The 26,889-nt window shown below is 42.5% G+C and overlaps 1 protein-coding gene across 4 annotated transcripts in view; it reads left to right on the top strand.

Annotated features, from left to right (window-relative positions):
- stradb (STE20 related adaptor beta) overlaps nt 1-26,889 on the top strand; it is a 56,072-nt gene that overhangs the window by 12,573 nt on the left and 16,610 nt on the right. Inside the window, exons 1-8 of one of the 4 annotated variants that reach the window (XM_072578539.1) lie at nt 2,746-2,800; nt 5,353-5,407; nt 11,754-11,807; nt 14,703-14,799; nt 17,199-17,320; nt 18,791-18,899; nt 19,026-19,149; nt 25,050-25,221. In XM_072578539.1, the coding sequence (XP_072434640.1) occupies nt 5,396-5,407; nt 11,754-11,807; nt 14,703-14,799; nt 17,199-17,320; nt 18,791-18,899; nt 19,026-19,149; nt 25,050-25,221 (690 nt within the window). In that variant the 5' untranslated portion in view covers nt 2,746-2,800; nt 5,353-5,395. Of the gene's footprint in view, nt 1-2,745; nt 2,801-2,918; nt 3,710-5,352; nt 5,408-11,753; nt 11,808-14,702; nt 14,800-17,198; nt 17,321-18,790; nt 18,900-19,025; nt 19,150-25,049; nt 25,222-26,889 lie in introns of those variants that run through there. The other 3 variants (XM_072578538.1, XM_072578537.1, XM_072578540.1) reach the window with 3 other exon arrangements.

Here is a 26,889-nt window from a genome sequence, read left to right as displayed (position 1 = left end):
GAGACCACCTGGTAATGTAGCAATAACGTCACTGGACCAGAAACCCAGAACCCCAGGTTAATGCTCTGAGACATGGGTTTGAATCTCACCATGGTAGGTGTGAAATTTGAATTCAATAAAGATCTGTAATAAAAACCAAGATGAATACTCACCATGTAACCACTGCTTATTGTCGTAAGAAAACCTATCTGGTTCATTAACTTGCTTTAGGAAAATGAAATAGCCAACCTACATGTGACTCCAGACCCACAACAATGTGGTTGACTCTTAACTGTCCTCTGGCCATTTAAGAATGGGCTAAAAATGCTGGTCTAGCCAGAAAACACCAACATCATGTGAATGAATTGAAGTAAAAAATCTTGACTATTATATGTTGTTTTGGCTTCCATATTTAAGGACAAATAGTTTTCCCCGTAAATATAGTAAATGTTTGTTTCCTGAGATGAGAGGGTAATAAATTGTGACTACATTCTCTGAGGTTTGGAAGATTGGTAATCTCTTTGAAACATTTGGGATTCTGAAAGGTCTTGACAAGGCAGAGTTTGTTTCTCCTGACTGGAGTCTCTGGTAGGGCTAATCCTTTAGGACAGAGATGAGGAGAAATATCTTCATTCAAAGGATTGTGACTCTTCAGAGCATAGATTTCTTACAGCAAGAGGTCCTTCAGGCCATCATGTCCACACCATCCATCAAGCACCTATATACTTGGCATCATTTCCAGCACTTGGCACATAGCCTTGTGTGTTATGGAGTTTCATGTGTACCTCTAAATATTTATTAAATGTTCTGATCATGTCCACCTCTTATCATTCTTTCACCCTCTGGGTGAAAACTTACTTAAATCGCCACTCAACCTTTTACCTTAAATCTATGTCCCATGTGCTATTGACCCTTCTACCATCTTCCAAGTTATGTCCTGTGTGGGGTTTGTGGAACCCCCATCATTAGATGCATTTAAGGCTGAGTTAGACAGATTTTGGTCTCTGGGAATTGAAGGATTTAGTAGTAAAGTGGATTTGAAGCTGAGAATCAGCCAAAAGGCAAAAACAAAACCCTGCAAATGCTGGAATCCAATGTAGACAGGCAGGAGGCTGGAAGAACACAGCAAGCCAGGAAGCATCAGGAGGTGTAGAAGTTAATGTTTTTGAGTGTAACCCTTCTTCAGGACTGGGCTTGAGTGGGAGCTGCAGGTAAAGGGGGTGGCCAAGTGGGGATAAGTAGGAGCAGGAGAGCTGAAATTTCGGGCATAAGGCCTTCATCAGGAATGCACTCAGGAATATGGATTGGAACTGCAGATAAATTTAAAAAATACAGCGGTACGGTGGCTCAATGGATAGCACTGCTGCCTCACAGCACCAGGGTCCCACGTTCAATTCCAGCCTGAGGCAACTGTCTGTGTGGAGTTTGCACATTCTCCCTGTGTCTGCGTGGGTTTCCTCCAGGTGATCCGGTTTCCTCCCACAGTCCAAAGATGTGCAGGTCAGGTGAATTGCCCATAGTGTTAGGTGCATTAGTCAAACGGAAATGGGTCTTGGTGGGTTACTCTTAGGAGGGTCGGTGTGGACTGGTTTGGCCGAAGGCCCTGTTTGCACAATTGTAGGGAGTCTAATCTAATACTTGGATGCTGCCTGATCTGCTGTGCTCTCCCAGCGCCACTTTTCGACTCTGAATCTCCAGCATCCATTTCTTCAAGGGGTTGAATGGTCCACTCTTGCGCCAAGATTAGAGTGGTGCTGGAAAAGCACAGCTGGTCAGGCAGCATCCGAGGAGCGGGAAAATCGATGTTTCGGGCTCCATCCCTGTGCCCGCTCCTCATGCGTGGCACAAGAGTTTGCAAACTCAGCCGTGGCATGATGAATTGCAAGGGCGGGAGGAGGGCAGATGGAAATTCAGGCCTGCCTGGAGCCGTAGGGTCAAGTTACCAGTGTGAGCTCCGATATCACAAATTCGGAGGCAGATACAATACAATTTATGAGCCGATAAATTTCCCATAGTAATTTGATTCAATTCGGGAATTTATCATTTATCCTTTTTTTTAGAAATCACACAACACCAGGTTATAGTCCAACAGATTTAATTGGAAGCACTAGTCTTCGGAGCACTGCCCCTTCATCAGATTATTGTGGAGTACACAATTGTAAGACACAGAATTTATAGCAATTTTTTGATACAGGTTTCATTGAGGGGCGCCACCAAGGTCCCCTTCCATCAGTCGAAAATCACACACAACACCAGGTTATAGTCCAACAGATTTAATTGGAAGCACATCTGTTGGGTTATGACCTGGTGTTGTGTGATTTTTAACTTTGTACACCCCAGTCCAACACCGGCATCTCCAGTTCATCAGCCGAGCACGAGAACGGCGAGTAAACTGTCAATCACATTCAAAACCCGCCCCGTCGAAACCCAACGGCCGCTCCTCGCGGCACTTGGGGGGGAGGAGTTGGAAGGGGGCGGGGCCAAGGGTGGGCGACGTCCGTGTTGATGGCGGGAGGCGGGGAAGGGGCCGAACTGCCCGCGCTGTATGTGGGAGGTGGGGGAGGGGGCGGAGCTGCCCGTGCTGACGGTGGGATGTGGAGGAGGGGGCGGAGCTGCCCGTGATGACGGTGGGGCGGGGCTGCCCGTGCCGATGGTGGGAGGGGCGGAGGTGCCCGTGCTGGCCGTGGGTGTTGGGGGAGGGGCGGAGCTGCCCGCTTTTGGGGGGGGGAGGAGGAGGAGGTGTCCGAGGAAGGGGGCGGGGCGTGGTAGGAAGCCGTGCCGCCGTTAAAAGAGGGCGCGGGCTGCGTGATGGTACAAGAAAGTGGGTGGGATCTTTCTCTTCTTCATCGGGGGGGGGGGGGGGGGGGGGGAAGAAAGGAGGAGGCAAATGAGAGAGAAGGGGATTCCGCCGGTGGGGAGGGGAGCAGCGGGAGGTATGGGTCGGAACGGGATCAGGTTTTGAAAGTAAATCTGCTGCCGGTGGTGTGAGGGGTGGGCTGGATGTTGGAGAGGTTTGCGTCTGCTGGAGCTCCACCTGGACTCTGTGTGAGTGAGTGAGTGAGTCAGCAAGCGGGTGGGTCATCCTCTTCCCTTGAGGTACAGAAATGTAGCTAGGCTTGGCCCAGCACAGGAGGAGGAGGAGGGACGCTTGTAAAGTCTTCATCTCAGTGAATGGGGGAATTTCTCCCTGGTGGTGTGGAGGAAGGTTAATGCTTCCTTCATCCGGAGGATGAATGTTGGACAATGCGATCTGGATGCTTTTTGTAAACAGAAAATCTCACTTTGCTTGTGCAGAATCGGCAGGCCTAAACTGCAAGCATCTGGGTCTTCCATCGAGCTCGCTTTGACAGCTTGGAGACCACTCTCCAAAATTTCACTTGGAAATGGGGACTGTATCGCCTGTATGGATGACTACAGCTGATATTCTGTGAGGTACTGGCTCATCAATGATAGCCAGTGCAAACCATACAAGGACATTTTAAAACAAAAGAGCCTTGCAAAAATGAGCTGACTGGTCCATGTGGAGACAAGCATTGAAACTTGTATCACTGTGCATTTAAGGACTAACCTGCACCAAACATACTGTATTTCACTATGGCCTGGACTGGCACAGCTACAGAATTTCTTCCAAGAACCAATGACTACGGCCTGAACTACCAGTTCTGTGGATATCAATTCGGATCTTGCAATGAACTCTTCATTTATGAGAAGACTCACAGAAGATAATGAAGTTACTTGCCATTTGGATGTACTCAAATAGCAAGCAGCCTACCACCAATCAATTTTTATTAATGTGTCATTTTTGGTGGCTCCTTAGAAGAATCCATCTGTGTCCCTGGATGTTAGTGATAGTGAGCTCTTCAAGATAGGAAGTTAGCCAGTTTAAACTTTGGTTTGTGAGTGACTTGCAGCAGGAATCCAGGGCAGGAGGGTTGGGAAGGAGAATCAATCTGCCAGTGTGCCTTTAAATATTGGTATTAAAGGAGGCACCTTTTGTGCTTATGTTGCAAGCTTATTGGAATGAAAATCCCAAATACTTCACAGAATGTAATCAGGCAAAACTTGTGAGGAAGAGCAAAAGGAGAGAGAAAGAGGTGGTAAGGCTTAGGAAGAGAACTTAGGAATTCTTTCAAATATTGGGGTTCTGTCGGTGTTAGGTTGAAGTGAATTGGGGGTTGAGTAAGATGTGAATGATGGAGGAAAGTGGAGTTTCAGAAAGGACTTTAGGGGAAGTGATGAGCTAAGGTGGGAATTAAGCACAAGAATAAGAATTTTAAAACTGAGGCATTAATTGATTGGGAGCCACTGTTTGTGAATGAGCACAGGGTGATGGATAACCAAAAGTTATATCACTATTGAAGAATCAGATGAGCTTAAGTTCACAGATGACTGGAGGGTGGCCTGAAAAAACAGTATAATTTATGATCCAGTCACACCTTATTTGGAAGTTGACATTTAAGGGTGAACAGAATGGTGTTTCCTATAATCTCAGAAAAAGGAAACCTGCAGCTACATTATTTTCTTCAAAGATGTGAAGAATTTTATGTGGTTGAAATATGAATGGGAAACACTGGCCAAGAGAGAAATTAATGATCAAGTGAACATTTTGTTGCATGTTTAGGCAGCAAGTCCACCAATCTTCTGTATTGGCGTGTGATGTCATTTAGATCTTTTGCTCTTGCTTTTAAAATGGTTAGTCTGAGGGAAGTTGGGAGTAGATATTCAGTATGGAATTCTTTAGTGCTGTTTTGTTCATCAGCTTTGGAGAGTTCCCAATGGTACAATAATAGCAACTATGGAGGTCAGGCAAGTTTTTGCAAAAACGGATAAAGAGGTTGGGATTGACCAGGCTGGGATAGAGTGGTGTATAATACTTAACCTGTTTAAAAACCGAAACACAGAGCCATCGCTGATCTCCTGAAGTTGCTCTTGTTTTGTGCTTCTGTTTGTGGTATATCAACAATTAATGTATCCAGGGATCTATTGAACACTATAAACAATTAAAACAAAACAAACACCACAATTCAAGGAAGTGCCCTGTGAATATGTAACAGTGATATTTACCCATACAGTTACCTCATCTTAAAGTTGACTAGTTTACTGCTTAGAAGTCTATTTTAAAAGCAGGAGCAAAAGATCTAAACGACATCACATGCCAATTATCTTTCTGGTTTTCTTTATTCATTTTATTGCCATTACTATGGCTATTTGATTTCACGTGACAGTCAAAAATGGAAGAAATATAGGATCGAAAGTAGCACAGCATGGTATATTTTCACAGCCCAGAGAATTGTCCCTGCATCCGTTATGTTGCACAGTGCTTGATCTACAACCAGAGGGTCTTTCTTCACACACTTAATTTTTCATTTCTAGGGTTACTGTGCTCAATGTGAGTTAGAGTATATCTGGAGTTTCCATGCCTTTTCTGGTGAGTTGGTCCACCATTTTATCAAAGTGCCTTATTAATTTAAGCCACAGTCATAGAGTTATAAAGTGTGGAAACAGCACCTTTCATCCAACTCGTCCACACCAACCAGATATCCTAAACAGATCTAGTCCCATTTGCAAGCATTTGGCCTGTGTCCCTTTTAAACCCCTCCTATTCATGTACCCATCCAGATGTCTTTTAAATGTTGTAATTGTACCCATACCTGCCTCCACCACTTTGTCTGGTGGCTCATTCCATGCATGTAACACCTTCTGTGTGGGGGAAAAAGTTGCCTCTCAGTTTCCTTTTCCCCTCTCACCTTAAATCTATGCCCTCTAGTTTTGGACTCTGCTATCCTTGGGAAAAGAACTTGGCGATTCACACTATCCATGCCATTCATGATATAAACCTGTATAATGTCACCCCTCAGCTTCTGACTCTCCAGGGATAAAACTCTGGTCCATAGCCTCTTCCTATGGCTCGAATCCTCCAATCTCAGCAACATCCTTGTACATCTTTTCTGAACCCTTTCAAGTATAGCAACGTCTTTGTTATAGCAGGCAGACCAGAACAGGGCGGCACAGTGGCTCAGTGGTTAGCACTGTTGCATCACAGCGCCAGGGTTTGATTCCCACCTCGGGTGACTGTCTTTGTGGAGTTTGCACTTGCTCCCCGTGTCTGCATGGGTTTCCTCCGGGTGCTCTGGTTTCCTCCCACAGTCCAAAAATGTGCAGGTCAGGTGAATTGGCCATGCTAAATTGTCCATAATGCATTAGTCAGAGGGAAATGGGACTGGGTGGGTTACTCTTCGGAGGGTCAGTGTGAACTTGTTGGGCAGAAGGGCCTGTTTCCACGCTATAAAGGAATCTAATCTAAAAAAAATTGTATGCACTATTCTAAAAATGGCTCAGCAATATCATGTACAGCTACAACATGATGTCCCTGAACATTTAATAGCAGCTGTACAGATTGCTCATCAGTTTGCCTGAAGAAATGGATAATTTGCACTAAGAAATAAATAAGATATGTTTGACAGCAATATAATGATAGATAGATATATTTTCTTAGTTCTGCAGCTAAACATTCTTCCCTTAGTCTTTATCCATGGCTGAAAGACTAGGCTGTTGGCGTGTTCCCAGATCTCACCCAGTGGTGAGGTACCCCTGGTCATAAGGAGGTAAGTTTGAAGGTAACTATTGTACTTCCTGTCCTTGATGCCCTGACAAGGAGAGATGTTCATACTGTTGCCCCATATGTCAAGAGTTTTCAAGACTATCCTGTCATTGAGTCTCTGATGAAGAGTCATCTTGACTCGAAACATTAGCTTGTTTTCTTACCAGGGATGCTGCCCCATCTGCTGTGATTTTTGTTTTCTTCAGACTGTAGAACTTGTAGGGAAGAAAGCCTGATAGAGACTAGGCTGGCAACAGTGCCAAGATTTGTTTACAGGAGAACAAAAACATGTTTGATTTTGATTTGATTTATTTTTGTCACATATCTCCTGTACAGTGAAAAGTTTTGGTTTTGCGTTCAGTACAGGTAGATCATACCATACAATGTGTTAGAAATAGAACAGAGCGAAGAACACAATAATAAAGGTGCAGAGAAGGTGCATAAAGTGAGAATATTCTAAAGTGCATAAGTTGAAAATTTGAGAGGTCCAGTCAGAAATCTAATAACAGCGGGGAAGAAGCTGTTCTTGAATCTGTTGGTACATGCATTTAAGCTCTTGTATCTTCTGCCTGATGGAAGACTCTGTAGGAGATCATAACCTGGGTGCGGTGTTGTTGGCTGCCTTCCCGTGGCAGCAAGAAGTGTAGATGGGATCAATGGTTGACAAGGTTAGCTTGCGTGTTGGACTGGGCTGTGTTCACAACTCTCTAGTTCATTACAATCCTGGGCAGAGTAATTGGCATACCGAGCCGTGGAGCATCTATAAAAATCAGTGGAGTCTTGACAGGCATGCCGAATTTCCTTAACCTGCTGAGGAGGTAGAGGTGTTGTGCTTTCTTGACTTGTTGCATCAACGTGGGTGGACTAGGACAGATTGTTGGTGATTATCACTCATAGGAACTTGACACTCTTGACCATCTCCACCTCAGCACCATTAATGTAAACGGGGCATGTCCTCCACCTTGCTTTATGAAATCAATGACCAACTCTTTCATTTTGCTGAAGTTGAAGGACAGATTGTTATCTTTACACCATGCTACCAAGCACTCTATTTCTTTCCTGTATTCTGTGTCATCGATGTTTGACATCTGAACTACAGCAGTGGTGTCGTCAGTGAACTTGCAGATGGAGTTAGGATGAAATTTGACCACACTGTCATGAGTTTATAGGAAGCATAATAAGAGGCTGAGTATGCAGCCTTATGGGGCATTGGTGTTGAGGATTATTATAGAGGATGTGTCACTGCCTATTCTCATTGACTGTAGTCTGTCAGTAAGGAAGTCAAGGATCCAGTTGCAGAGGGCGGAGCAGAGACTTAGGCCTCAGAGTTTGTAGATTGATTTTGGTTGGACTCATGGTTTTGAAGGCAGGGATGTAGGCAATAAGTAGGAATCTGATGTAGTTATCCAGATGTTACAGGAATGAGTGTAGGGCCAGAGAGATGGCCATGGACCTGTTGTGATGGTAGGCGAATTGCAAGGGATCAGGGCAGGTTGTGAGGCTAGACTTGGTGAGCCATGACTAATCTCTTGAAGCACTTCATAACTGTGGAGGTCAGAGCCACCAGGCAGTAGTCGTTGAGGCACACTGCATGAGTTTTCTTTGATGTGGAGGTGTTGGTGTTGGACTGGGGTGGACAGAGTTAAAAATCACACAGCCACAGGTTATAGTCCAACAGGCTAATTTGAAATTACAAGCGTTTGAGTACTGCTCCTTTGTCAGGTTGCTAGTGACCTGATGAAGGCGCAGTGCTCCGAAAAGCTTGTACTTTCAAATAAAGCTGTTGGACAATCTTTAGCTGAGTTTTCTTTGGCACCGGGATGATGGTGGTCTTCTTGCAGACTTCAGATTGTAGTAAGGAAAGGTTGAAGATCTCAGCAAATACTTCCTCCAGCTGATATGCACAAGGTCTGAGTGCACGGCCAGGAGCTCCATCTGGGCTGGAGGCTTTCCGTGGGTTAACTCTCAAAAAGGCCGACCTGACATCTGCGGCGGTGACTGAGGGAACAGGTGCATCCGAAACTGTTGGGGCAGATGACATTGTTTCACTAACCTTCTGTTCGAAAGAGTGTAAAATGCATTGAGCGCAACAGGGAGAGATGTATATTTGTCCGCTGTTCTATTCCACTTTGCTTTGTGGCCCATTATGTCATGTAAGCCTTGCCACAAACAGCAGGCGTCTATGTATCTTCATAATGTTAAATACCTCTGTTAGATCATCTTTTTATCTAAAGGAAAAAAAGCATTAGCCTGTTCATATTGTTACAACACTTACAACTTCTGAGTTCTGATATAGCAATGTAACAGATTTTTGCACAATTCTCCAACGTTTATGGTAAGATATAAAAGACAACTAAAGCCAAAATGGACTGTTGCGCATGAAACATACAGGACAGAAATAGGGAAAGGAATTCAGGCCTAGGAAATTATATAAAGAGAGCTCTCATCTGCAAGAAAACTTGCAAATATGGCAAGTAGCAAAATGGAAACAAGATGTGGGAAAGTTCTAAGAATAATCAGGTTAAAGACAATAAAGGGTTTTTGAGATATCACTGTAATGAGTTATTTTGGTCCTTTCTTAATCTATTATCTCTGCAACACAAAGTTGTTGGGAGTTTAATTAAGAGCTTCAGTTTGGCATGATTGGTATTTTAAAAATCTGGATCTCCAATTTTGCTTATTAGAGGAAAGTTATGCAAAAACAATATACAAGATTTGGTTACAAAGACAGGATTGATTTTAAAAATAAAAGGATGCAAGTATCGAGCAGATATGTAGCGGAGAGATAATCAAACTGAAACCTTTCAATTTGGGCGTGTTTGATAGGGTCGACATAGAGAAGATTTTTAAACTTGTAAGAGTTCAAAATTAAGGAACATAAATACGAAGATTTTGCAATGGCAACCTTATATTCTAAAACAATCCAAGGAGTAAGAAAATCTCCATGGGATGAATCCACAATCCTTAGATAATTAAAAAGGTAATATCGAATTTAAAGGAAAATAATGTAATGGAGGAAAGTCAGAAGATTGGATAGAATTTTTTTAAAAAGTGACCGAACAATTAATAAGGAGAGAAAAATTACAGTATGAGGGAAAGTCAGAAATAAAAGAACAGATCATAAGAGTTATGATAAATATTTTAGAAAAGTTAACTAAATGAGTGTTGGTCCTGTAGGAAGTGAACGTGCCCAAGTAATAATGGAAAATAAGGCAATAATCAATTAATTGAACAAATATTTGACATTGATTTTCACTGTAGTGGCAACAGCCCAAAAGCAATTATAAACCAGGAAATGGAAGGAAGAGAGAACTCAGGAAAGTTACGATACTAGAGAATTGTTACTTAGTAAATTGTTGTAATTGCAGACTGACAAGTACCTGATCTTGATAGACTTCATCCTAGAATCTTAAAAGAGTAGTTAGTAAGATAGTTGATGCATTGGTTTTAGTTTTATAGCTCCTTTGATTCAGGGAGGGTCTTATTAAATTGGAAGGTAGTCAACTTAATTCCTTATTTCACAAAGGGAGAGAAGACAACAGGAAACCACAGTTCGCTTAATACCTGTCATATGGGCAATGTTTGAAGCTTTTATTAAAGAGCATGCAGCAGGGTACTTAGATAAATTCAAGGTAGTCAGGCAGAATCAAAATGATTTTGTGAAAGGACCATCATGCTTAACAAATCTATTCATGTTCTTTGAAGCAATAATGTATATTGTTGGTAAAGGGAAACTTGTGGATATATTGTAGTAGGGCACAGAAGATAGGTGGATATGGTATCAAAGCAAAGGCTCTTATGGAAAATGAAAACTCATAGGGTAGGGGTTAGCATGCTTGCATGGATAGAAAATTGGCTGGTGAACAGGATGCAGACAGGCATAAATGTTTTTTTTCTTAAAGGAAGCATGTTATCTAAATGGTGAGAAATTGCAGAGCTCTGAGATGCATAGGAATCTGTCCTATCATAAACGTTTAGTGCATAAGTATAGAAAATAATTAGGAAACCTATTAGAATGTTATCACTTATTGTGAGGGGTATTGAATACCAAATTAGGGAGGTTATGTTTGTGTTATATACTGGGCACTGATGTGATCACATTTAGAATACTGAGTGTTCATCATCCCGTTTAAGGAAGGATGCAAATATATTGGAAATAGATCAAAGAAGATTTAGTAAATTAATACTTGGGCTGCCTTATGAGGTAGGTAGATTCTTGTTAAGAAGGTGGGTGAAGAATTATCTGGGAAGGTAGGAATGTGGGATTTAGTGTACAGTCAGATCAGCCAAGATGTTATTGAATGGAGGAGCAGGCTTGTGCAGCCAAATTCCCTACTCCTGCAACCTGTAAGCTCTTAAAGAATTCAGGAAAAAATGTGTTTATTTGTGAAGCGCATGGAATTTGCTGTCACATGGATTGGTTGAAAATAGCATAAATTCATTTTTAATGGAATTTAGGTGGATACATGAGGGAGAAAATAACTACAATATATTGACAGGTTTGGAGGAATTAGGATAGGTGAAGCTTGCTTGGAGCTGAATCACCAACACATACTGGTTGTGGTACATGGTCTGTTATTGTGCTGTAAAGTCTGTGGTTTGACTTTGATCCTGGTTTGTCTTCCAGATTGGAAATTTGTTCACAAGCATCTGTCAATCTGACTTTATCCTTGAATATTTGGAGCATCAGATAAAAGCAAAGTACTGCAGATGCTGTAATAAAACAGAAATAAAAACAGAGCTGGAGAAACTTTGCAGGTCTGGCAGCATCTGTGCAGAGAGACAAAAAACAGAAATTGCCTTAGAAACTTCTGAACTGGACCTTCTGAAGAAAGGGTCTCTGAATTCAAAATATTAACAATGTATTCTCTCCACAGGTGCTGCCAGACCTGCTGAGTTTATCCAGCAATTTCTGTTTTTGATCCAGATCTTCAGCACCTAAAGTTCTTTGTTTCTTAGTTAAATGTTTTGAATCCAGTATGACTTCTTTAGAGTTCTGAAGAACAGTTGTATTAGATGTGATTTTCTCTAGCTCTTTGTGTTTTTATTTTGATGTATCAGATACTCCCAGCAAATTTTATTCATCTCCTGTACCCTCATTTGAATAATATAACACAGGCTACTATTACATGATATGAATGTAACCTGTACGTTTGCACTTTTTTCTTTCAAGGTCTGTTCCTGTTTTTCCAAGACAGAAGTAGAGTCAATTGATGCTGGAAGCCAGGTAGGTGACACATTAAAGTCTGCATTGGGTATGTTTCAGTTTTGAAGTGAAATCAGTACTGCAAGTGGGAAAGCATACGTGAATGATAGTAATGGGGGGATTTGCCTTTTAGTTTGTAGAAAACCATTTTTTGTCCTGTTATTTTTGCCAAGTATTCTTTCAGTGAATATTTTTAGTGTATTTTAGCAACATTTCTATTATCCTAGAATTATCTTGACTGGTTTAAGGCTGAGAATGCAGTCTCACTGCCTCCAACAGTCCATTTAGATCTAGAAGGGAATTCCATTTTGAAATGCCTGTTTTGATATAGAAAATAAAACCTATATTATCAGAGAGAGAGACAGGCAGAACAATGCTCTTCGCGATAAGAACAGTTGCATTCTTATAATGCAGGAGTTAGTGTTACAGGGTGAATTATTCTCCTTTTGAACATAGGTGTAAATTGCCACTTAAGACCGAGCATAGATAGAAAGTATTTGGGAAAACCACTATTCAAATAAAAGAATAAAGAAATTGAAATATGACAGCTAATTGAAGACAACCAGCATGGATTTATAAAGGGCAGGGCATTCTTGACAAATTGGATAGAAGTTTTTGAAGAGATGTTTAAAGTATTGGGCAGGGGAATCGCAGTATTGTTATGGTGCAGAAGGAGACTATTTGACCCCAGTATGCCTGGCATCTGCTCTTCAGATGAGCATAATTACCTAGTACCAGTCTATTGTTTTTTCTCCATAATATCTATAGTTTTAATATGGACATCTCGACATTATTTGACAAAGTCCTTCCTGAGAGACTGGTAGGTTAAGTTGAAGTTCCTAAGACAGAGCATATCATTGATGTGGTGAAGTGGCAGGAGATACAGCTGGAGATAATGGGATTGCCTGAATTTAAGCTGCAGAGATGTTGTGAGTGGAGTGCCACAAGGTAATTTACATCACACTTACAATACTGTATATATTTCTGGTACCACACCTCAGAACAGATATGCTGGCACTTGGAATGCAGAGTCACTTTATCAGAAGGATACTTGGTCTTGAGGGTTGGGACATGAGAAGAGATTAGTTAAATTATGATGTCATTCTCTGGACTGGCTAACATGTTTGAAGTTTTCAAAATATTAAGGAGGATGGATAGGGCAGTCTGGGAGAAATTGCTTCCACTAATTGGAAACTTGTAAGACCAGAATTTGTCATCTGAAAATTAGAGCTGAACCCTTTTGTGATGCATTTAGGAAGCATGTCCCACAACCAATGCTATATGTTTGGAACTCTCTTCCACAAAAGGAAATTGAAATTAGATCAATTGTTAATTTCAAAACTGATGTCCTGTCTGAAGAGGTTTGAGGAGCTACTTGGCCTCTTCCTGAACCTCTCTTCCATGATATGAATGTATGGCATTTAAAATACTGTGGGCTTCATCTGGACTAAGTGAGTAAGGGCTAAATTTTGCTGGTTGGGCCACAATCCTGACACCAGCTTCAGTTGTTGATCAGAAACTTGGAAGTGGCTACATTAGGATGTTGGTTGCAATCTTGCCAGGCCTATTAAGATCAGCAGATGGACTATGGAAGGTGGTGGTTCAAAATGATGGCCGATTATGATGTCTAACCAGCAGCTTCACCGGTAAAAGTGGATGCTGCTCAAGCAGCCAGGAGAATGGCAGAATGCCTTAAAACTCCAGCATTAGAGAAGATTGAAAAAAGTCAGGCATAGCTGCAGTCCCCCCATCCAATGGCCATGGTTGTCACATCCTAGTGGCTGATGGAATTGAGGCTTTGATGGCCCCCAACTTATCACTGATAGGCTGCTTCCTGTTGCTTTCCAGATTCACCAGGGAATCAATCTGCTCTTGGCTGGATCCTGGCATCACCATCAAAATTGCCACAAGTGGCTCACCAATAGACTTAATTGGATAACCACTGCTTCAGGGCATCAGTCTGTCATATTGACTGTGTATTTGATGTTTGGAGGTTTGGAGGTGGAAATACATTGAGTAACCAGCTGAAGAGTTAATTTTCCAACTTTACTTCTGGTCCTGCTTCCTAACCCACCTCAGGCTAGGAAGGTTCAGCTGTAAGAGTCCAATGTACACTGCAATTATTTGGGAGATCATGTTGCAGCTGTACCGGACATTGGTGAGGCCACTTTTGGAATATTGCATGCAATTCTGGTCTCCTTCCCATCGGAATGATGTTGTGAAACACGAAAGGGTTCAGAAAAGATTTACAAGAATGTTGCTAGGGTTGGAGGATTTGAGCTATAGGGAGAGGCTGAATAGGCTGAGGCTGTTTTCCCTGGAGCGTCAGAGGCTGAAGGGTGACCTTATAGAAGTTTATAAAATCATGAGGGGCATGGATAGTCTTTTCTCTGGGGTTGGGGAGTCCAGAACTAGAGGGCATTGGTTTAGGGTGAGAGGGGAAAGATATGAAAGAGACCTAAGGAGCAATTTTTTCATGCAGAGGCGGGTGCTTGTGTGGAATGGGCTGCCAGAGGTGGAGGCTGGTATAATTACAACATTTAAAAGGCATCTGGATGGGTATATGAATAGGAAGAGTTTGGAGGGATATGAGCCGGCTGCTGGCAGGTGGGACTCGATTGGGTTGGGATATCTGGTCGGAATGGTGAAATTAGACTGAAGGGTCTGTTTCCATGCTGTACATCTCTATGACTCTGACAATTCAGGATGTTGGTTTATTCAATAATTCTTGAGCATACAAACTCTGACAGTTTAATTTTTTGTCCATTCTCATCTGCCTGACACCAAGGCCTACCTGGATATAATTAATGCAGGATGTAATATCAATAATAAAATATGTTTAATTCACAGCACTGTCATTCTCTTTTTCACTTCTTGAGCACATTATCATTCTAATTAATGTTTTCTTCCACACAGAGCAATGAAGTTGCCAGACATTCAAAGAGCCCTTTGCAAGATTCTAACGTGATATATTCCAACAGTGCCAGTCACTATGAGCTTCAGTCTGAACTAGGTAAAAATACTGTGTAAAGTTATTTTTGGCACGGACTATCTCAGCCTCCTCTAATTCTGAGACGTTATTGTTTTTACTTGGCAATTTGAGAACCAAGAGGAATCCATTTTGGGATTCTTGACTAAGTTAAGATGACTTGCAGAAGTTTGTGACTTTGGATTAATTCTTAAAAAGATGATTTGATATGTGGGATTAGTGAGGTGAGTATGTAAAAGTTCCTACTAGCTGAACCCCAACTGGACTACAAACAGTGCTACAGCTGGCTTTATCACTGAAAATGTGGCACGTGGAACTTGAGATGCAGGGAATTCCGATAGAAGTAGACCCCCCTCGCCAGTCTGACTGAGCTTGAAGACCACCATGTGAGTGCAGGCAAGTACATAGCCTCGCAGAGAGTATATCCTGATCAGAAGAACTCGAGGTCAGCCCACAGCAAAATCCCAAAACAAAGCCAAGGCTTGTCCAAATGTTTAAAATTGTCTTCAAGATCCTGGCCAGCAAGCAATTGTATGCAGACTCGAGACAACAAAAGAGTCTTACTGGACCTAAATTGAATACGTTAACTCTGAGACTGGTATCTGGGAGGATACCCAGGAGAGTTCCAACCCTGGAAAACAGAACTGTTCTGAAGAAGGGGCACTGGACCCAAAACATTAACTTTGATTTCCCTCATAGATGCTGCAGGACCTGCTGAGTTTATGCAGCATTTTCTGTCTTTGATGGACTTAAGTAAGGCGTTCAACAAGGTTCCCCATGGGAGACTGGTTAGCAAAGTTAGATCTCACGGAATACAGGGGGAACTAGCCATTTGGATACAGAACTGGCTCAAAGGTAGAAGATGGGGGTGGTGGTGGAGGGTTGTTTTTCAGACTGGAGGCATTTGACTAGTGAAGTGCCCCAAGGATTGGTGCTGGATCCACTACTTTTTTGTCATTTATATAAGTGTTTTGGATGTGAGCACAAGAGATATAGTTAGTAAGTTTGCAGATGACACCAAAATTTGAGATTAGTGGACAGTGAAGAAGGCTACCTCAGATTACAACAGGATTTTGACCAGATGGGCCAATGGCCTGAGAGGTGGCTGATGGAGTTTAATTCAGATAAATGCAAGGTGTTGCATTTTGGGAAAGCAAATCTTAGCAGGACTTATACACTTAATGGTAAGGTCCTAGGGAGTGTTGCTGAACAAAGAGACCTTGGAGTGTAGATTCACAGCTCCTTGAAAGTGGAGTCGCAGGTGGATAGGATAGTGAAGGCGGCGTTTGGTATGCTTTCCTTTATTGGTCAGAGTATTGAGTACAAGGGTTGGGAGGTCATGTTGAGGCTGTACATTGGTTAGGCCACTTTTGGAATATTGTGTGCAATTCTGGTCTCCTTCATATCGGAAAGATGTTGTGAAACCCGAAAGGTTTCAGAAAAGATTTACAAAGATGTTGCCAGAGTTGGAGGATTTGAGCTATAGGGAGAGGCTGAATGGGCTGGGGCTGTTTTCCCTGGAGCATCAGAGGCTGAGGGGTGACCTTGTAGAGGTTTACAAAATTATGAGGGGCATGGATAGGATAAATAGACAAAGTCTTTTCCCTGGGTTGGGGGGAGTCCATAACTAGACGGCATAGGTTTAGGGTGAGAGGAGAAAGATATAAAAGACACCTAAAGGGCAACCTTTTCATGTAGAGGGTGGTACGTGTGTGGAATGAGCTGCCAGAGGAAGTGGTGGAGGCTGATACAATTGCAACATTTAAGAGGCACCTGGATGGGTATATGAATTGGAAGGGTTTACAAGGATATGGGCCGGCTGCTGGCAGGTGGGACTAGATTGGGTTGGGATATCTGGTCGGCATGGATGGGTTGGACCGAAGGGTCTGTTTCTGTGCTGTACCTCTCAATGACTCTATGATAGTGGTGAGAATAGAACATAGAACAATACAGCGCAGAAGGGGCTGTTGCCTTGACCTGTGAACTAATCTAAGCTCATCCTGCTACACTATCCCATCATCATCCATGTGCTTGTCCAAGGACAGTTTAAATCTCCCTAATGTGGCTGAGTTAACTACATTTGCAGGCAGAGCATTCCATGCCCTTACCACTTTGAGTAAAGAACCTGAGTAAAGAATGCTGCAGCTTACCTTTGAATTATGCCATGGGATTGTTTTACTTAGTGGGTGAATGAGGCCCTTGCTTTAGTGTCACTCAAAAAACTGTACCTCTGATCATGGCAGCATTCTCTCAGTACTCTGCTGGGCAGAATATGTCAGTTCAAGACACAGAGTTGTGAAATCATTCTAGGGACAATATACATATCTTGTCTATGCAGAGTGTTTTGCCTCTAGTTTTACTACAACAATGGAAACTAAGAATCTGTTTCTCACATTTTTTTTGTTCTTGTTTTTCTGTGGTAGGCAAGAGTTTTAGTAATTTAACCACAGTGAATCTGGCTAAACACATCCCATCAGGTAAAATGGTGGTTGTGAAACGCACTAATATGGACACCTGTTCTGAAGATAATCTAGCTTCCCTGCAGGTCAGTATCATCGATATGCTTAGAAAAAATATATATTTTAAGTGTGCTAAATAATGGCTAATTGAGCTCATATCTTTTAAAACTTATTGAATAGTTTGGTAGATTGAATAACTACTCTGAACTGTCCCGTGCTGCCTCTTCCCTGAAGCCAGTGACCCTTTGTCACATTAAGTCATCACAACATAGAAGTAGGTCATTTGGCCCACCGAATTGATGCTGATTCTCTGCATGGAAATCCAGTCAGCCACATTTTGGAGTATTCCCATACTCCCTGCAATTTTATTTCCCTTGGGTGTCTATCCAGTTACTGTTTGAAATAATTCTTTCTCTACACTTTCACCTCCTTCAAAGGCAGCAAATGCCAGGCCACCACCACTTACTTTGTTTAAAATTCTTCCTCACAAGACCTTAAACCTGCCTCCTGGTGCTTGTACCATCAGCTAATGCAAACAGCTTTTGTATACCTAAACCTTATCTAAATTGGCACACCTTTATCAACTCTTGCCTCAATCTCCTCAGCTCTAAGGAGAGCCCCTCTAGCTTCTCCAGCATTAACTGACCAAAATAAATAGGAATTATTGTTGCTGTTATGGGTGAATAGAATGCAAAACTTTGCATGGTAAGATAATTACAAATGGTGAATTTGCCCCCTTCACACATAATTCAACCATCCATAACCTCAAATTTCCCATTTGAACATTCAGTTGTTCACTAAATAATTGCAGGATTTTACCTGTATTGATGTAACTTCTGAGACCCACTAATGAGTGATGTGATTTATTTGATCATGGAGCAATGGCTGTTTACTTAGAAGATGCTGACATGCCGACTTTATAGCTGGCAATGGTTGAATGGTGACCAGGGCATGGAAACTGCTCCTCATAAAAGAGTGTTGAAGCCAATCTTAGCATCATAATTGCCATTATCCTGAGCTAAACCAAGATAACTACCTGTTATCAGACTTATTTCTTACTCAATCAATGAGTTAGAGACTATCCTCATAGAATCACAGTATCCTTACAGTGTGAGATCAGGCTATTTGGCCCATCGGGTCCACAGCAACACTGAACAGCATCCCATCCAGACCCAATCCCGTTTCCCTGAAACCGTGCATGTCTCATGGCTAATCCACCTAGCCTGCACATGCTTGGACACTATGGGCAATTTAGTATGGTCAATCCCCCTAATCTGCACATCTTTGGACTGTGGGGAAGAAACCTTAGCACCTGGAAGGAAACCTTCACAGACATGGGGAGAATGCGCAAACTTCACACAGACAGTCACCCGAGGCGAGAATCGTCCCTGGCACTGTGAAGCAGCAGTACTAACCACTGAACCACTGTACTGGTGGCCATGATTTGTATTGTTGCCAAATAAGCAGCAAACCAGAGATGATATATGCTCCCCTGACCACAGCCACAGTGCCCAGCATGTTGCTTTTGACCCAAAGAATTTACACTTTGTTTTCAGAATGAGCTTCTTCTCTGGCAATTACTCCGGCACCCAAACATTCTGCCACACAGAGCCGTTTTCACACAGGGCTGCGAGTTATGGGTCATTATGTCATTCACAGCTTACGGTAAGAGAAAATGTGGACACAGCTTCCTCTGTTACGATCTTCTATGTCTTACATTTTGTACTTAAAAGCCATATTTAATCAATATGCATATGTTTTCTGTAAGCTTGCCTTTCTGTATTTGTGTAGGTTCAGCCAGCAGTCTCCTAAAGATGTATTTTACTGAAGGCATGAGTGAAAGTCTCATTGCGCACATTTTTCATGGAGTTTTGAAGGCACTGGATTATATTCATCGAATGGGATGCATTCACAGGTAAATTTAGAATTTAAGGCAGCCAGTCTTAATGTTTGGGTGAGCTCATTCCTGTCTCCTGTCTCTCACATCTTTCATCACTGTCACCGTTTTTTATGCTTTGCACGGGCATGTTTTGGAGACCGAACCACATGGTGATCTTATTTTCATTTTCAAGTGTGCATTTGTGGATTAGAATGGTTGAAAAAGGTGTGTCAAGAGGAATCGATTGTGTTAGGGGGCTCTCTAGTCCGAGGTACCGACAGACATTTCTGTGGCCAGCAGCGAAAAATCAAAATGGTGTGTTGCCTCCCTGGTGCCAGGATGTTATTTGGGCGGAACTGAGAAATAAGAAAGGGATGATCACCTTATTGTATTATAGAACCCCGAATAGTAAGAGGGAAATTGAGAAACAAATTTGTGAGGAGATCTCAGACATCTGTAAGAATAGGAGGGTGGTTATGGTATGGGATTTTAACTTGGAGAGGGTGCAGCAGGAGGTCATTGTACACATTAGAACCAACAACATAGGAAGAGAAAAGGATGAGATTCTGAAGGAAGAATATAGAGAGTTAAGCAGGAATTGCAAAAGGAGGTCTTTGAGAGTAGTAATATCTGGATTACTTCCGGTGCTACGAGCTAGTGAGGGCAGGAATAGGAGGATAGAGCAGATGAATGCATGGCTGATGAGCTAGTGCATGGGAGAAGGATGCACACTTTTGGATCATTGAAATCTCTAGCATACTGGCAGGCGATTTGCTCGAGCTGCTCGGGAGGATTTAAACTAGTAAGGAGGGGATGGGACCCAGGGAGATAGTGAGGAAAGAGATCAATCTGAGATTGGTACAGTTGAGAAAAAGAAGCAAGTCAAACAGTCAGGGCAGGCAGGGACAAAGCAGAGAACAAGTTAGGACTGATAAACTAAACTGCATTAATTTCAGTGCAACAGGCCTATCAGGGAAGGCAGATGAATTCAGGTCATGGTTAGGAACACGGGACTGGGATATCACAACAATTACAGAAACGTGGCTCAAGGATTGACAAGACTGGCAGCTTAATGTTCCAGCATATAAATGCTACAGGAAGGACAGAAAGGGAGACAAGAGAGGAGGGAAAGTGGCATTTTTTGATAAGGGATAGCATTACAGCTGTACTGGGGGAGGATATCCCCAGAAATACATCCAAGGATGTTATTTGGGCGGAACTGAGAAATAAGAAAGGGATGATCACCTTATTGTATTATAGAACCCCGAATAGTAAGAGGGACATTGAGAAACAAATTTGTGAGGAGGTCTCAGACATCTGTAAGAATAGGAGGGTGGTTATGGTAAGGGATTTTAACTTTCCAGACATAGAATGTGACTACCATAATGTTAAGGGTTTAGATGGAGAGAAATTTAAGTGTGTACAAGAAAATTTTCTGATTCTGACTGTGAATGTACCTACTGGAGAAGGTGCAAAGCTTGACCTACTCTTGGGAAATAGGGCATGGCAGGTGACTGAGGAGTCAGTGAGGGATAACTTTGGGGCCAGTGACCATAATTGTATTAGTTTTAAAATAGTGATGGAAAAGGATAGACCAGATCTAAAAGTTAAAGTTCTAGATTGGAGGAAGGCAATTAGGCAAGAACTTTCAAAAGCTGATTGGGGGCAGATGTTCGCAGGTAAAGGGACGGCTGGAAAATGGGAAACTTTCAGAAATGAGATAACGAGAATCCAGAGACAGTATATTCCTATTAGGGTGAAAGGAAAGGCTGGTAAGTGTAGGGAATGCTGGATGACTAAAGAAATTGAGGGTTTGGTTAAGAAAGAGAAGGAAGCATATGTCATGTATAGACAGGACAGATTGAGTGAATCCTTAGAAGAGTATAAAGGCAGTAGGAGTATACTTAAGAGGGAAATCAGGAGGGCAAAAAGGGGACATGAGATAGCTTTGGCAAATTGAATTAAGGAGAATCCAAAGGGTTTTTACAAATACATTAAGGACAAAAAGGTAACTAGGGAGAGAATAGGGCCCCTCAAAAATCAGCAAGGCAGCCTTTGCATGGAGCCACAGGAGATGGAGAGATACTAAATGAATATTTTGCATCAGTATTTAATGTGGAAAAGGTCATGGAAGATACAGAATGTAGGGAAATAGATGGCAACATTTTGAAAAATGTCCATGTTACAGAGGAGGAAGTGCTGGATATCTTGAAACGCATAAAAATGAATAAATCCCCAGGACCTGATCAGGTGTACCCTAGAACTCTGTGGGAAGCTAGGGAAGTAATTACTGGGCCTTTTGCTGAGATATTTGTCTCATTGAAAGTCACCGGTGAGGTGCCAGAGGACTGGAGGTTGGCTAACATGGTGCCACTGTTTAAGAAGGATGGTAAGGACAAGCCAGGGAGCAATAGACCGGTGAACTTGACATCAGTGGCGGGCAAGTTGTTGGAGGGAATCCTGAGGAACAGGATGTACATATATTTGGCAAGGCATAGACTGATTAGATTAGAATAGAATAGATTAGATTCCCTACAGTGTGGAAACAGGGCCTTCGGCCCAACAAGTCCACACTGACCCTCTGAAGAGTAACCCACCCATTCCCCTCTGAATAATGCACCTAACGCCATGGGCAATTTAGGGATAGTCAACATGGTTTTGTGCGTGGGAAATCATGTCTCACTAACTTGATTGAGTTTTTCGAAGAAGTAACAAAGAGGATTGATGAGGGCAGAGCTGTAGATATGATCTGTATGGACTTCAGTAAGGCGTTCGACAAGGTTCCCCATGGGATTCTGATTAGCAAGGTTAGATCTCATGGAATACAGGGAGAACTAGCCGTTTGGATACAGAACTGGCTCAAAGGTAGAAGACAGAGGGTGGTGGTGGAGGGTTGTTTTTCAGACTGGAGGCCTGTGACCAGTGGAGTGCCACAAGGATCGGTGCTGGCTTCACTGCTTTTTGTCATTTACATAAATAATTTGGATGCGAGCATAAGAGGTACAGTTAGTAAGTTTGCAGATGATACCAAAATTGGAGGTGTAGTGGACAGGGAAGAAGGTTACTTGAGATTACAGTGGGATCTTGATTAGTTGGGCCAGTGGGCTGAGAAGTGGTCGATGGAGTTTAATTCAGATAAATGTGAGGTGCTGCATTTTGGAAAGGCAAATCAGGACTGGACTTATACACTGAACGGTAAGGTTCTAGGGAGTGTTGCTGAAGAAAGAGACCTTGGAGTGCAGGTTCACAGTGCCTTGAAAGTGGAGTCGCAGGTAGATAGGATAGCGAAGAAGGCATTTGGTATGGTTTTCTGTATTGGTCAGAGTATTGAGTACAGGAGTTGGGAGGTCATGTTGCGGCTGTACAGGATATTAGTTAGGCCACTGTTGAATATTGCGTGCAATTCTGGTCTCCTTCTTATCGGAAGCATATTGTGAAACCTGAAAGGGTTCAGAGAAGATTTACAAGAATGTTGCCATGGTTAGAGGATTTGAGCTATAGGGAGAGGCTGAATGGGTTAGGGCTGTTTCTCCTGGAGCATCGGAGGCTGAGGGGTGACCTTATGGAGGTTTATAAAATGATCAGGGTAAATAGAGCCACAGGGCATAGGTTTAGGGTGAGAGGAGAAAGAGTGGTGTGTGGAATAGCTGCCAGAGGAGCTGGTGGAGGCTAGTACATTTGCAACATTTAAAAGGCATCTGGATGGGTACACAAATAGGAAGGTTTGGAGGGATATGGGCTGGATGCTGGCAGGTGGGACTAGATTGGGTTGGGATAGCTGGTCGGCATGGATGAGTCTGTTTCCGTGCTGTACATCTCTATGATGTTACTTCTACTCTTTAGAGACAGATATGCAAATTGCCCTATCATGTGTTCTTGTAGTTGTCCATTATAAAGATTTTTAGACTAAAATTACCAAGAAAAGCTGCTGGTAAGTGATGCAATAGACAAATAGTATGTAATAGTTCGCAGAGATGTGGTGAGAGGCCTTAACCTTGCTCAATCGATGACAATTTGCACTTATTTAACATCCTTTACATAGTAAAATACCTTAAAGTAGCTTGCAAACAGAATTTGACACCAAGGCATCTAAGATCATGCTAATACAGGTGACTAAGAGATTGGTCAAAGAGAGGTTTTTAGGAGCACTTTAAAGAGCACTCAAAAAGGCACAGATTTAAACAGTGGATTTGAAAGCTTGGGAGTTAGTTGAAGGCACATCTGCTGATGGTGGAGTGCTGAACATCAGGCACATGCAAGGTACCTGACTGAAGGAGCACAAAGATCTTGGAGGATTGAGAGACTCGGGGGGGAGGTCACAGAAATAAGAGCAATAAGATCATGGAGAATGTTCAGTTTGGGTCAGGAGCTAATGAAATCTGAATTTATCCCATTTAAACCAATGCTTTTTCTCAAGCAGTTTAAGCATTGCTGCTTTCCCAGGATCAAAAATAGCATGTGTCTATTAGTATACATTTACATATTTTTGTAACGGTGCATTGATAACACTTGTCTTCCTGGTTTGAACAATTGCCTGATATGAAAATGCAAACTGCATGTACTATATTATAGCATAGTTGTTTAATATTTGTTTCCATTGCTGTGCAATAAGTCAGATCTAACCTGTCTGTCTATACTGATTCCGTCATTTGAGTTGTAAGGAGAGCCTGGATAGGCTGGGACCTTTTACCCTGGAGCATAGGAAGCTGAGAGGTAACCTTAGAGGATTATAAAATTGAGCAGATTAGATAAGGTGAATAGCCAAGATCTTTTCCTCATGGTAGGAGAATCCAAAACTAGAGGGCAAAGGGACATAAGGGACAACTTCTTCACACAGAGGGTGGTGCATGTATAGAATGAGGTTCCAGAGGAAATGGTAGAGGCAGGTAGAATTACAACATTTAAGACATTTTGACAGGTATATGAATAGGAAAGGTTTAGGGATATGGGCCAAATGCAGGCAAATGGGGCTAGTTCAATTTAGGAAACCTGGTTGGCATGAACGAGTTGAACTCAAGGGCCTGTTTCCATGCTATATGACTCTAAGAGCAGGTCCAAGGCTTGGAGTTGTCAAGTTACCCAGCAGGACAAAGCAGATCACTTGATTGGCATTCCATCCACCAATTTAAACATTCACTCCCTTCACCACAGATGCACAATGGCAGCAGTATGTACCAGCAACATTATGCACTGCAGCAACTCACCAAGGCTCCTTCAACACTTTCCAAACCCAAGAGCTCTCTCCCTAGAAGGGTAAAGGCAAAAGGTACAAGGAAAGATCTACCCTGCACCATCATTCTCCTATAGCTATCCTGATTTGGGAATGCATTGTTATTCCTTCATGATCACTGATTCAAAATCTTGGCATTCCATACCTAACAGCACTGCAGGTATATCTATACTACATGACATCCAAGGCAGATCATTATAATCTTGATGGCAATTAGGGGGCAGTAACAAATGCTGGCCTTGTTTGGGGTGCTCATAACCCACAAAAGACTTCTTAAAAATCCCAAAAAACATCCTTCACATTGACTGACTGAGTTTGTATAGTTTCCCTTTGGTTACAGTTGAAGCAGTCTGCTGGTGTAAAACTTCGAGGATAGTGCGGTGCAGGCTTGAATTCTGTTGAGAAGTGCAAGAGACAGAACTGATATGGACCAATCTGTGAATTTTGATAGGCATTATGAGAGTTGTATTACATTTATTCTACACTATAATCACTATAGGGTTAAAGGGATCAAAGGATAAGTGGGAAAAACTGAAATAGAGTTCCAAGTAGGATGATCAGCCATGAATGGCAGACCAGACTTGAAGGGTCGAATGCCTTATTCTTGCTCCCATTTTCTGTGTTCCTGTGTTTCTTAAGAAAATACTTTCAGATGCAGTCAAGCTAAGCTCATCAGGTTCCAAAAATGTTGTTTTCTCTTCAACAGATGTGTTAGACCCAACCACATGCTAATATCTAGGGAGGGTCATATTTATCTCACTGGTCTGCATGGTCTCTGCAATATGATCACAGATGGACAAAGGTTAAAGGTTGTGTACGACTTCCCAGAGTTCAGTGCTTCTGTTTTACCATGGCTGAGCCCTGAGATTCTCCAGCAGGTACATTTTCTGCTTAGTTGTCTGCTTGCGTGTAATCACAACTTACTATCTTGACTACTCACTTAACTTTGTATGAAGGATACAGAATAATTGATTTATCTAACTGAGCACTGTATTTTGCAAATGGTATAACTGCACCATTTAGAATGCAATGTCTGCAATTGTTGATCTGGATGCTGGGTTTCGAATAGACTTAACAGTGTGATGTAATAGAAACAATATTTTTTAACTTCCTTGGAATAATTGTATTCACAAATAAAAGAAAACGAAGAAGATATGCAATCCCCTCCAGCCTGTCCCACTCTTCAATTAGTTCATGGCTGATTTCTGTATCTTTACTCTGGGCAGTATTTTATGCCCTTCCTCCAAGGCCAATTTGGAGGCGGAGAAGGCATCCAATTGGGTGGATAGTGATGGGTAGGGAATCCACCGCCTTCCCATCTCTACCCTGATTACACCATTGGACTGCCTTGCTGCCCTGGACCAAATTGAAGCCCATAAGTGGGCAATTAATGCTCAATTAAGGGAGTCATCCTTCTGCCACTGATAGGCCATCAATACCAGGGCAGATAACAAGCAAATCTGTGGCTGTTGCTTATGCAGTGGAGGAGGTGGGTGTTGATAAGGGGAGGGGGTGGGTTGGTAGAGTGAGGTGGGAGGTGCCTCATTAAAAGTGCATAACTGGCTGATTGAAGGACTTGACATTGGGAACGAGAGCCACTATCCAGTCCCCGACTGTTGCTGCTGATCTCTGCACCAATCTATTTGGAGTGGCATGATGGCTGAGTGGTTAGCACTGCTGCCTCATGGTGTCAACGGGCATGGGTTTGATTCCAGCCTTGGGTGAGTGACCATGTGGAGTAGGCACGTTCTCCCCGTGACTGCGTGGTTTCCTCTGAGTGCACTGGTTTTCTCCCACAAACCACGGATGTGCAGATTAAATGGATTGGCCATGCTAAGTTGCCCGTAGTGTCTGGTGCTGTGCAGCTGGATGGATTAGCTATGGGAAATATAGGGTTACAGGGGGAGGTTAGGGGGGTGAGTCTGGGTGGAGTGCTCTTCGGAAGGCCCAAGTAGACTCAACGGACCAAATAGCCTACTTCCATCAGATTCTATAATTCTATGATCTCCCTTACAACCCAAACATGCAAAATCCTTCTTGCCCTTATTTACCTTTCATCTGAGCTATTTCACAATCCTATGCCTCAAGCTGGAGCTCTCAACAAACAGGATATCCTGCCTTGCTAGTGACCGTTAATTACCTGATTAGCTGTTAATGTGTTGGCCCTCAACAAAGAGAGCAAATGTGGGTCTGTCTCCAGCTCTGCAGCCAGGAGCCAAGACCTCTCCATTGTGAAATCATTCTGAGCCTGTCTATGTCCCTTATTTCCATTTTACTTCCTAAAATTTAGTGAAATTTTATCAAGTCCAGTTTTCACGTTTCCAATTATTGTGACATTAACAACTATTTGTGGGAGAATTACATATGAGCTGACGAGTTACGAGCAGGAATTGCCTGAATTTGCTCCACTATTCAACAATGTCATGGTTGATCTGATTAATCCTCGTTCTCACTTAGCCATGATATTCCAAGTCCTTTGTGATCAAAAGCCTATCTATCTCTGCCTTAAAAATATCCAAGGCCTCTGCGTCCACTGTCTTCTGAGG

Source organism: Chiloscyllium punctatum, chromosome 10 (assembly GCF_047496795.1).
Source record: "Chiloscyllium punctatum isolate Juve2018m chromosome 10, sChiPun1.3, whole genome shotgun sequence".
In the NCBI taxonomy this organism is placed as follows: domain Eukaryota; kingdom Metazoa; phylum Chordata; class Chondrichthyes; order Orectolobiformes; family Hemiscylliidae; genus Chiloscyllium; species Chiloscyllium punctatum.
The sequence above is the reverse complement of the archived record's forward strand: the minus strand, read 5'-3'. Positions and strand labels throughout refer to the sequence as shown.